General features: G+C 46.7%; 1 protein-coding gene across 1 annotated transcript; it reads right to left on the reverse strand.

Annotated features, from left to right (window-relative positions):
- Positions 1-1,676: 1,676 nt before the first annotated feature.
- On the reverse strand, positions 1,677-9,994 carry CENPM (centromere protein M). The gene is made up of 6 exons (XM_071423018.1): positions 9,881-9,994; positions 9,628-9,707; positions 6,959-7,057; positions 5,839-5,918; positions 4,697-4,788; positions 1,677-3,954 (listed from the first exon to the last, which is right to left on the reverse strand). Exons 1-6 carry the CDS (start codon positions 9,935-9,937, stop codon positions 3,829-3,831), a joined length of 534 nt encoding a protein of 177 aa, XP_071279119.1. The 5' UTR covers positions 9,938-9,994; the 3' UTR covers positions 1,677-3,828.
- Positions 9,995-11,913: the final 1,919 nt, after the last annotated feature.

Consider the following 11,913-nt stretch of genomic DNA (forward strand, 5'->3'; position numbering starts at 1 on the left):
AGTGAAATGAATCCAGTGGTTTTGGCTCCTGCCTCTGGGCTGTACCAGCTCTTGCCTTCTCTTGCATATAAATCACTTTTCCCCACCAGGGAAGGACAGCTGGCCACTGAATGGAAAGTGGCCATGGTTCAGCAGCCCACAGCAACACTGCACACCGGCTTAGGATGGGGAGTGGAGAACACCCAGAGTGCAGAGGGGACTGCCAGGGGATCTGGGCCAGCTGAATAGAAACAGAGCAGCTGGAAACCAGCCAGGGCTCCTGTAAAATCAAGACAAGTTAAAAACCCCACATGAGAAAGCCTCTTCTTTGCTTTTGGCAGCAGAGCAGAGCTGACCTCTGCCACAGCTCTGGCAGTCAGCTCCAGGCAGCAGAGCAGGAGTCCCTTCTTGTGCACCACTGCTGTGATGGTCATGATGAGAGCAACCAAGGAGCTCTTGCAGCTTGAGCACAGCTGCTAAGCACCACTGCTGACCTAAGCCAGCCACTCCCTTCAAACTACAGGTCTTGGCAAGCAGGACATCCAGTTCTAACGAGTTCCAAAAGCAAATATCAGAGGTGGCCTTGAATCTAAAACTCTAGCACCAGTTTCAAGGTTTGGAAGGGACAGATACATCCCCAGGGTTGGATTTATCTCTGATCATTATTCCAGGAACAGTGAGATCTTTTACTACAGGTGCCATTTCAGTGTGCAGACTTTCTCTCCCATTGGTATAGACTGAACATACAATGCTTTATCATGCTTAAAAGTTGGTCTGATTTAACTGCTGGTGCAGCAGAGTTAGTCTTAGAAAACCTGGCACAGCAGAGAGCTGTAATCCCACCAGGTAATGCCAAGCAAACTGATTTGTGCCGAATCTCTCACAGATCACCTCTGTGAGCTGTTCAGCTAGCACGCTGAGGATGCAAAATCTCCTTCAAGGGACTGGATTGAAAATGAAATCCTGTGGGTCAATCTGCCATAGCAGAGGAGACCATATTACAACCTCATTTAGTTCCATCCCCCTCAAAAAGGCACTGTGAAGCCAAAGCTTACACCAGTGCAACTGGTATGAGCTCTTCTATACTAATTAAACTGCTTTTATTCTGATTTTGCTGACCTAACTGACAGAGACACATCCACAAACTGAAACAGTCAAACCAGCAAAGCTCACAGGTACTTTCACCACAGAGAGGGGGATTCCTCTTTGAAAATCTCCACAGGGATAGGGAACTGAAGCAAGAGAGAAGAAGAGAAAGCAAGTAACTTCAAAATGTTTCGGTTAGTTTAGATTTCAGTCAGCTTGGCAAGCTCTTTCAGGAGGTTTGAACACAACAGAACCTGAGTAACTAGCCTTAATTCAGCTTCAGGCCTTCCACGCCTCTGATCCCAATTTTCACAAGACCTTTATCAAACATTAGCCCTGGCTACTCCATCCAGATGAAAGATATCCTCAGTTGCCTTGTCTCCTCTGGTAGTAAGGGCAGTGTTATGGCCTGTCTAAACTAATAGCTGACAGCTCCTAGAGGTATTTACTTAGTTGAAGATGTAGCTTCAGATGTGTCCCAACTACTTTGGGTTGTAAAACATGATGGACCTGAGACACAGTGTCATATTCTTAGATACGCTCCGCTTCCCCTGCCAGTTCTAGTAAATACTTTCTCCTAAGAGTAAGAAAAATATTTGCCCCAAGGTGAAGCAAGATGCTGCTCTTAAGGAACTAGATTTTATTATGTACCAGCTGAGATTCAGCCACCTGTAGGAAGCAAAACCAGCATCTTTCTTCTTTGAAAGTAGTAGAAGGAAAGAAATACCACATCTGAAACATAACAGTGGAAAAAAACCCTGCTTGAAGGTGCAGGAGTGGACAGTAGCACATGTGGGTTACTCCAAAGCATTCTGGGAGGACCAAAAAAAAGTTTCATTTTCACTAGTTAAAAAAAGCACAGTGAAATTACTCTTGAGGCCAAAGGGATTTAACCTGAGTCCATCTGTTATTTGAGTGAATTGGAGAGCAACCTAGGATATGGAAAAGTCTCCTTGCCTTATAGGAGTTGCAGAGGACACAAAAGAGTGGCTCATCTTACGCCACTTCCTTTCCTCCCACAGACTGCACCTGCACATCGAGAGCAAATTGAAACCAGCCTATTCTAAGCCATGGTCTCCTTTATTTTGAGGGACTCAAAGCAAGAGCAGGGCTGAGACAGCATAACCAACACAGAAACTTGTTTCTCAGCATGATTTTCCCCTCTCTGGTGGCCAAGTCCTGGTTAGTACCTTCAGGATGGCAAAGCTAGCCGAAAGTAGGGCATGCCCATTAAGCTTCCAATCCTCCTTACACAGCCATGACAGTTTGCACATGTCTTTCTCCTTTGGGTTTTAGCCAGAGTCCAGCCCTTTTGGGCATCATAACACAGCTGAATGGTTTAGCTCCTTTTGTTTCAGCTGACAAACACCCTAGCCCTCCCCCATCAGCAACAATACAACTGGAGCTGGGATTTGTGTGTCCTCTGAGCAAGGATACAGGCTTTGTGCCTTGCTGAGCTGTCTTTGCAAGGACTGCCAACACTCACAGCTGATTAAGCCTGCAGTGCTGCTTTCTGCTTTTCCTGCTCACAGACAGATGTCAGAAACAAGTTAACCGAAACAGTGCACACAGCTAGAGCTCTGCACCTAGGAACATTAAAGCAGACTATTAGGGATTAGATAAATTAAACCAGAGGGGAGCTTAACACATTCTCTCTAGGCTTAATTTCTGGGTAAGAAACGTCCCAGCATTTCCGAAAGCACTGTATTCTGGCAGGTGGCTCAACTCAATGAACAGAAAGGGCTGTATTTGAAAAGCTTTTGCCACCACCACATGGTTGAAGCCACGAGTGCAGCAAGACAACTAAGTGGGAGTTGGAGCTACCAGAAAGGACCAGCCTGCCAGGGCAAGCATTTGCAAGGTTTAGAGCCCATGTCACATGGCTAATAAAGAGCATACAACTATTACATATCACTTGTTTTATTAAATTAGAACTCTCAAACCTCAGTGACTTGCAGTAAGCACAAGGCACAACTTACAGCTGGTCAGAACCTGTTAGTAAAGGGATTATACACAGCATATGCCAAACCAGCTGAGACAACCTATTTTCTGTGTGCTGCTGTGGTCCTGGCTGCTGGGTTTCACCTCTGGTCAGCCCCAGAGGCTCCACTACTGGGGCTCTCTTTGGGCTTGACAGGTGGAGTCTTTTTCTTTGAGGATCTAAAAGAAAGCTAAAGTGCTAGATTGTTTATCTTTAGTCCCTTCCTTCCCAATTAGGGACAGACATGGAAATAGTGAGTCCTTTGCTGGGCAGATGCTCACACAGTTGGATCATTAACTGGCAAGTGCAGTCTACCTAGAAGCTGCAGGCCAGCCTTCCTTCCTCATTCTTCTCTTGGTGGACAGACAAAACCTGGCAGCAAGATTTCACATTAGACTAAGGTGCTGCATTTCAATTGAAAGAAGGAGCCTGTTGCCTCTTCTCTGGTGCTTTGGAGACAGTAGCCTGTTCTAATATTCTCTCAGAAAAACATGTAGCTCCTGGCCACTGGCCAAGTGGAAAAAACTCAAACTTGATCATGAAATGGGATTCAGATGTAATAATGGATCAGAATCCCCAATTCAAACTGCCCTCCCTATCTGTTATCCATGGAATAGGAATCAAACTTTTATTGAGAGGTAAGCAACTAGGAACAGTTCTGGATGAGTGGTCATGACAAGTCACTCAAAAAAAGCTTCCCAATGTGATTCCAACTGCAGCAGCTTGAATGCCTGAAGTGAAAAAAAACCTGATGAATGTGTGTGAAGTATCACAATGAGAAGCTAATCATCATCAGACTTCCTCATCAGCGAGACAAAGGACAAGGCAGAAACTCCCGGTATGTGACCAGCACAGATCCCTAACATCCGCACAAGTCGTTGAGCAGTAGCAGCTCGAATGCCTTCCAACTGGAAACAAAATGGAGACATTATTTAATCAATACAAAAGAAGAAAAGCAACGGTAAGCTTTGATAAAAGAAAGAACCAGAGCAGGCATCAAGTGGCTAGCTGCAGAAAACCCCAAACAGGCCCATTTACTTCCCTAACGTTAAGGAAGGTACAGTGTTGCCAGGTAGAAGTGCTGAAGGGCTTGCCAAAGGCACAGATTCTACCTGCTGGTAGGGAAACAGTCTGTGAGCATGCAGGGACAAGTACACAGAAAAGTGAAGTGTGCTGCTGCTGAATGCCAAACTCTCCCTCCAGCTTTTTAGACCATGCAGGTAATTGGAAAGAGTGGCATATCAGATGGCAAAATCGTCAGAGAAGCCACAAAGTTTGGCTGACACAAAACATTACATGGGCAAGGGGGTCACATGGCAAATAACAGCTCAGGGGCTCCCAGGAAGAGAAAATGCAGCAAGGAACAAGTGTACCAATGCTTTGCATATCAGAGATGGTTTTAGCTTAGGCTTGGCTTCGTGAAGTTTTGAAGTTGCACAGGAAGGACCAGATTACTAGAAGACTCATTTCAAGGACAGCCAGACTCCTGTACCTCTACTGTTCTTGTAGACAGAGTCTGGTCTCTGACACTTATGAAGGCCAGCAGCACATGTATTTATTGCTAATATAATGTTTCTAACAATCCAGTTTCTAACAATCACAGAGCAGTGGAATTCAGAAATCCCTTGAGATGTCAAATAAGCACCTTACCTCCAGCTCACAGAATAGCACAGGGCTGCAGTAGGTTTCTCCTAATTTACAGACAGCATTCGTCTCAATGCTGCAAGCATTCACCCTGCCAACTAAAAAAAACATTTTCCCACATTACAAGCCTCATAATCAGCAAAGAAAAGTTTTAGGAAATTCCACATCCACAGAACAACCCAGAGCTGAGGATTGGATTGAGCTAATTTTGAGAGCATAATAGAAGGTAAGGCAACAGTGAGCAGTGCAAACAGAATGGTACAAGATTTGAAATGGAATTAGCACAGAAGTCTTTCATAATACTAACAGCAGGAATAGTACCACATCATTCTTCTTGTAACATTAACACTCTGCATAAGGGATCAGCACACCATCAGCTTCCACTCACTCACAAAAAAGTCCTCCTGACTCATTTGGTATCACAGAGTGGTCTGGTCTCCAAGGAATTCACTTCAGCAAGAGAGCCACAATACAAGACAATGCTAAGACTGCTCTACTTCAGAATTAGGCCTCCTGACCCCCAAACTCCAGGGACACAGCACCTATATTCCAACACTGAGCAGTACAGTCTGGCCCCTCCAGTTCCTCAGAGCTGAAGCAGAGAGGGTGCACAGGAAAGCACAGGGAGACAGAAAGATTAGAGGCACAACACGGCCTCAGTACACAGCAGGGATTCTAGTCTTGTATTAAGACTATACTTGATAGTTTTGTAGCTCATCCATTTAGATTCACTTTATTACCACAGTATCATATGCTTCTCACTGCTCATTAGGATTATCATTAAGACAGATCTGCAAGAGGAGATAGAACAGACTTCTGGAGTGCCACACACACACACACACACACACACACACACACACACAAAAAAAAAAAACCAAAACAGTAACATAAATAATATTCAGAGATTAGGGACAGAGAAGAGAGATCTGACTGACAACAATAAAAAGGAGAGAGCAAATGAGCATGAGAGAACCGTGTTTTATCTGGGAAAATAATAACAAAGGCAGAGGAGTTCAAAAATAATTTAAACAAAGTTGCAACAAAGCCACTGGTTTCCTTTAGTTTGTTTCAAGTTAAGTCAGTGCCCTGTTTTAAGAAAACCAACAGAGCTGTGCTGCTTGAAGAGGAGGAATAGGTGCCATACGTACCCCCGGTGACAAGAAAGCACACTTTCCCCAGGAAGAAGCTGGCATCCACATGAGCCAGGGAAGTTTCAACATTCTTCAAGCTGTCAGAAAAGTACAGGCAATCCAGTTGGACAGGGAGGTTAAATCAGTGCAGCATAAGGATAACAGGAATAATTTTCAGAAGCACAATTAGAAAAACAATGATGTTAACATCTGCTGATTTGTGAGCTCGCAAAGTTCTGCTTTATGCTAAAAGCATGACATCAGAGACCTCTGTAATACCCACAGCTGTTTAATAACCCATAACATATCCTTTCTACTCAAGACTCAACAGTTAGAGTTAGTTTGAACAGTGTCCTCCATGATTTACAGACACTAAGCATCTGAATTCATTAATATCCAATGAAACTTCAGCACCACTTTGGCTCTTTCAGGAAGCGCTTGCCCACACATTTCTGCAGCACCATCTGTGCTCTAAGTATGCAGCTGGGCCTGTCATTTTTGGTAAATGAGAGCCCAGGATCATCAGTCACAAGTTAAGTAAGCAATAAAATGCTGACTTCTGTGCCATAGCAAGTCTTTACTTGTGGCCTGGGGAAACAAGTATCATTTCTACAAAGTTGAGCACAAGATGATAGAAAAAGGGATCAATCCCTGCAGACCTTTCTCTTTTGCCTAGAGATATCCATAGTGCTGATCCCACTTGACCAGGAGTGTCAGTGAACTGAGGACACAGACACAGCCACTTGCTTGTTGTTGGGCGGCACTGCCCAGTGCACATCAGACTTCTGCATATTATAGAAGTTCACAGCACCACCAGCACCACCATCTAATTCTACAGACAGCATCTTTCCAAAGCTCAGTTTGTACTGTCACACATCCAGATCCAGAAATAAATTCTGCCTTCTCTGCTATGGCAACTTAATGCACAACAGGCATGTTATTGGACAGAGCAGTTCAGTCCTAATCCACTGCTGGAGGCCAGAAAGCCACTGTATACATTACTGAGTTCTTCCACCACAGCAAATCTTGGGTTTGAAACCCACTATTCAGCAATTCCAATACAGTAAAAATGCAGATTTAGCCATCAAAACAAGAAAGAATATTAGTCCCCCCTCTCATCTTTTTGCCCTTCTCTTACCTGTACTTGCTCTTGATGTCAATCATAAACACAACCAGATCTATCCTGGGTCGAAGATGATCCCTCTCTGAAGGTAAGGGGAGGGATGTAGCAAGGTGACTGCAAGATAACAAATTTGCCAGTGTAACCAACTAGCTTGGCAAGACAGTACCACTCACCCATAATCACACAACCTCTGCAGTTCACCCTGTAGCAAGTTACCAGGAAGCCTGCTAATTACTGAATCCGTGGGCACTGAAGAGGCACTGTGATTATTTAAGTGGTACTCTCATATCTTAGGCCCACTCACAGTTGCTGACAGGCACAATGGTAATTGCTAGACAAGGCTGGTTATAATGGGACGCTTATTAGAGCATAACAAGACTCACAGAAACATTTTCTCCATGCAGATCTCTATGGCAAGTCATTTTGTTTAATTGTTACAAAGAATCCTTTCTAACAAAGCAAACCTCAATTCTTTACTGGAATATTTTGCTGCCAGGTTTCAGTTAAAATGCATCAATGTTTTTCTGTCACATCCCAGAGATACTGCTCATATGCTCACACAGGAGAGGCAATATTTCCAGGTACAGAAGAACCTTAAACCACAAATCTGTCACTAGAGCAGCTTTATAGATGAAGTTATAACTCAAAAAGAGCTTCTATTGTACCATTACCCTCCCTTTTAACCCTTTTGCTATGTCAGAAGCTACTAGGTTAGTTCAGGCATCCTTCTACACAGTACTACAACTGCTAATTAGAGCTAATAAGTGTGGGGATTTTTGCATCTCTGCCCACTAAAAAAGCCAAACAACCAACAACAACAAAAAACAAACAAGCATACCAACCAACCAAAAACTCTACCAAAAAAAGGTTTCAGCAGTACATAACTGGATCTTCCACAGAGAAGAACATTATCAGCACTGCATTTTTGGAAGATCACCTTAATTTAAATTGGGCAAACAAACATCCCAGAAGTTCAGTCACTCTCACAACCCACTTCCTCTCTGGAAGCCAACGGAGCAACATTGATTCTGGTCTTCTTCAGGAACATTACTTCTAGCAATTCAGTCTCAAGGACTTTAAAGTTTTCTCCAGCAGCCGCAGACCATGGCACACATTCCCTTCTATTAATCCTACCTAGTTTGTAATTTTGTTTGCTAGTCTCCGAATAAAGGAGTTTTGTTTCTTCTATTTATGGGAGATATGATTTAACAAAAACATTCTGAAACTAACACAAGAGATGAGCAAAGTGAGCTTGAAAGACACACTGCTTATTAATTGAAACACAAAGCAGATTATTAATTTAAGGTGAAATTTAGGGAGACTCTTTGATGAAAGTATCAGATCTCCTTGGGGGAGAAGATAAAAGTGACCCAGAAAAGCACTGCATTGTTTGGAATTCTGTTATATTTAAACCAACATGACTAGATGATGACAGCAGTTTCCAGATATGCACTGCAGAAGCCTTTTCCCCCCCACCCAGCAATAAGAGACACAAAGAACCCAAGCCCTGTAACTCTTCACCCAACAGCTGTACCTGACAGGTAGAGCTGTCAGATTAGATACTGTATTTGTTTGTAATGTTTACAATCCCAAAGCAACTCAGTGGGGGAAGAACCCCACCGGCTTTGCTTTCCTAGCAATATTTACACAGGGCTGTAGCTTGCTCTGTAGCATGAGCACACAATTCTATGCCTTTGGGTAGTTACCCAGCTGTAGTACCAGCAGCCATCTAGTTATGGCACTCCACACAGCTCAGCAGAGGCTGCAGGTTTCACAAAGAAAATGGGGTAATTCGTTTACTATTAGTTAGCACAAACATCCAAGATGCCACAATCAGAGCACTACAGTCACTCTAATTAGCCAGCAGAACATTAGCCTGGATTGCTTTTACTGCATAGCCATGGATTACAGCAGAGAAATAACACAAACACCTTCTGAAGAGCTGACTAAACTCATTTGGTCTTGGTAAAAGAGCTGTCAAGGACATTTTATCGTAAAAAGTTAGTTAATCAAGCTTTTAAGACAGGACATGTCATGCGGCTAAAGCTGAAATTTCAAGTGCATCTTAATAGCTTGAGGAGGAAACGCACATGTGTGCATACAAACCAGAAAACAGCTACAAAGAGCATCCAAAGCAATGGACATCTTTCAGAAACACTTCTTCTCCTGCAAGTACTTGCAAGCCTTGTACCTGTCCCATTTTGTCCCAGGATGTTTAATTTCTGTCTCTCAGGCAGGGGAAAAAAATGTGTTGCTCTCACACCTTTCCAATTTAGTAATTAAACATCTGTGCAACATGCAAAAGGCAAGGGTATGTGCACTGTGAACCTGAACGTGGGAAATGCTTCCCCCCGCCCCCCTTTCCGTTTCCAAGCATGCCCAAAGTGCCTGCCCTGAGGACAGAGGGGTCTGCCCGCCGCAGATGCGCTCACATCTGGGCACTGGTGCTCTCTAGCGTTCGCAAGAGCGAAGTCTCTCTCTGAACCGTGTGCTCTACAGCTCCGACTCCTGCCACGGGGACGGAACCCACGCTTTTAACCAATTTCGGTGCATCGGGAATCTGAGGCGGAAGCTTTCCATGAATTCGCGTCACAGCCGCTGGTTTGCGCCTCTTGGACCAGGTGACAGCGGGTGCCGTAGGGACCCGGGGCCGCAGGCGGCGCGTCCCGCTCGTCAGCACTCACATGCTGATGTTGAAGTCCTTCTTCTCCTGCAGGATCGCCTCCGCCAGCTGCCGCTGCAGCGCCTCGTCCGAGCCCACGAGCTGCGGGCACAGCGAGAGCACACTGCACACCGGGCCCGGACAGCCAACCCCCGCGCGGGGCCGGGCCGGGCCGGGCCCGACACAGCGGGGCCACGGGACGGGCGGGCGCCCATAGCGGGGCCGCGCCGGGGAAAGGGAAGGACAAGGGACGGCGGGGCCACCGCCGGGCCTACCAGGAGGACGCCGGAGTTGAGCTTCGGGAGTTTGTCGAAGGGCCGCAGCACCGCCATGCCCGCGGGAGACGGCGCTACCCGCCCGCCGGAATTCGAACGGCGGCCGCGCTCCGCCTTGCGCCGACGTCGAGCGGCGGGGAGGGGCGGGGCCTGCAGGGCGGGCGCGGTTACCGGCGGGCGGCAGGGGGCGCTGCGGGGCTGGCGGCGATCGCCTCACGGGCTGTCCTGGCTGGGCAGGGACACGCGGGGATCGTCTCGTCCCGCTCCTGGCCCTGCACAGGGGTCACACCACGGGCCCAGGAGCCCCAGCGGTCACAGCATGTGCCTGACAGCGTCGTCCGAATGCTTCTTGAACTCTGTCAGGCTGGGTGCTGTGACCACTTCCCTGGGAGCCTGTTGCTGTGCACGATCACCACTTTTTCTAATATCCAACCTAAATCTCCCCTGACACTGCTTCAGGCCATTGTCCTGGGTCTTTGCATTGGTTGCCAGAGAGCCCAGTGCCTGCCCATGCACTTTCCCTCACGAGGAGGTTGTGGACTGCAGTGATGCAGGGGTACAGTGTGGGGCCCCTCTGAGCACCACAGGGTCTGACAGACCACCATAAAACCCTGTGAAGCAGCACTATTCCTGTAGCATCCAGATATCCCAGGGATCAGCTGGGCCTGAGGCACCCACAGGCAATACTGGAGGGATGCTGAGGGGAGGACACTGGCCTTGCCTTGGTAGTGCAGGGGGATCATGAACAGCCTTTAGCTTCTGAGAAGCAGAGCCCTTATTTCCAGGGCTGTGCTGCTCCCTGGCCCTTGCCATGAGCTGTTGCCCCTTTGATCACTCAAGACTGAAAAAAAACCCCAACCAAACAAAACACAGCAGAGACTTCCATAAAATTCCACTGCCTCCTTACATTGCAATTTATAATGTGAACTAATACATGGAATCATAGAATCATTAGATTGAGAAGACTTCTTAGATCATCAAGTCCAACCATTAACCCAACCCTGTCATGTTCAAAACAGCCATGTACCCACGTGCCACAGCTTTTCAAACACTTCAGGGATGGTAACTCCAACACACACTTGGGCATCTTGTTCCACTTCCTGACACCAACAGTGCAGTAATGTTTCCTAAAATCCAGTGGAAACCACCCCTGGAGCAACTTCTCCTACTGCTTGTTAACTGGGAACAGAGACCAACCCTCACCTGGCTACAGCCTCCCTTCAGGGAGCTGCAGAGGGCAATAAGGCCTCCCCTGAGCCTCGTTTTTTCCAGGCTGAACAACCCCAGCTCCCTCAGCTGCTCCTCATAACACTTGTGCTCTGGACACTTCATCAGCTCCTTCTCTGCCCTTCTCTGGACATGCTCCAGCACCCCAATGTCTTTCTTGTTGTAGGGCCCCAAAACTGAATACAGGATTTGAGCTGTGGCCTCAGCAGTACCAAGTATGAGGGAAAAATGTTAACATAGTTAATACACTTCCATACCATAAAGACTGCTTGATAACATAGCTCGGGAAGGGAATTTCCCTAACGCTGTGTGGCAGTAGCAACTGGCTTTGCACACTGAATTATCCTGTGTGAGGTTTTGCAGCAGCTCCAGCAGGCTTGACCTCCATCCTGCCTCTTCCTGAGTGCCTTCCCCCTCACCCCCCAGTCTGGTCAGCCTCTCCCCAGCCCAGTGTTCCGTGATACAGGCAGGAAGGGGCCTGGGCAGAAGCACTGCAGTAACAGAGATAGGCTCAGTTTTTCTCATTCTGAGGTCAGAGCAGTACATCACACTGCAACAGAGGATGACATGCAGTTGTAAAACCTCAGAGGTCCAGTGTACCTCAGTGGCCTGTGGTCCACCTTGCTGCATCTCCTGATCTCTGCCTCAACCCTGAGTTTGGCTCCACCTTGGTGTGGAAGGAGGTCCAGAACCCATCCTGCTGCCTGCTGGTGCTGGCTCTCCCTGCCCTTTTAACCAGGGTACCTCCAAATGGCAGGAGATGTACCAGGGGAGAAAGAAGGTTGCAGGAGAATGAAGACACATCT

The sequence above is a fragment of the Agelaius tricolor genome, unplaced genomic scaffold, assembly GCF_023055355.1.
Source record: "Agelaius tricolor isolate 1412-34295 unplaced genomic scaffold, bAgeTri1.0.p SCAF_3, whole genome shotgun sequence".
Classification (NCBI taxonomy): Eukaryota; Metazoa; Chordata; class Aves; order Passeriformes; family Icteridae; genus Agelaius; species Agelaius tricolor.

Bases quoted from the DNA above. Each gene is read 5' to 3' on its own strand.
- CENPM (XM_071423018.1), bottom strand. From the start codon at position 9,937: ATGGCGGTGCTGCGGCCCTTCGACAAACTCCCGAAGCTCAACTCCGGC. The intron at 4,789-5,838 runs GTACGTATGGCA...TGTTTTTTTTAG, and splicing joins GTGCTTTCTTGTCACCGGGG to TTGGCAGGGTGAATGCTTGC. The intron at 3,955-4,696 runs GTAAGGTGCTTA...TTTTGTTTCCAG, and splicing joins TGCTATTCTGTGAGCTGGAG to TTGGAAGGCATTCGAGCTGC.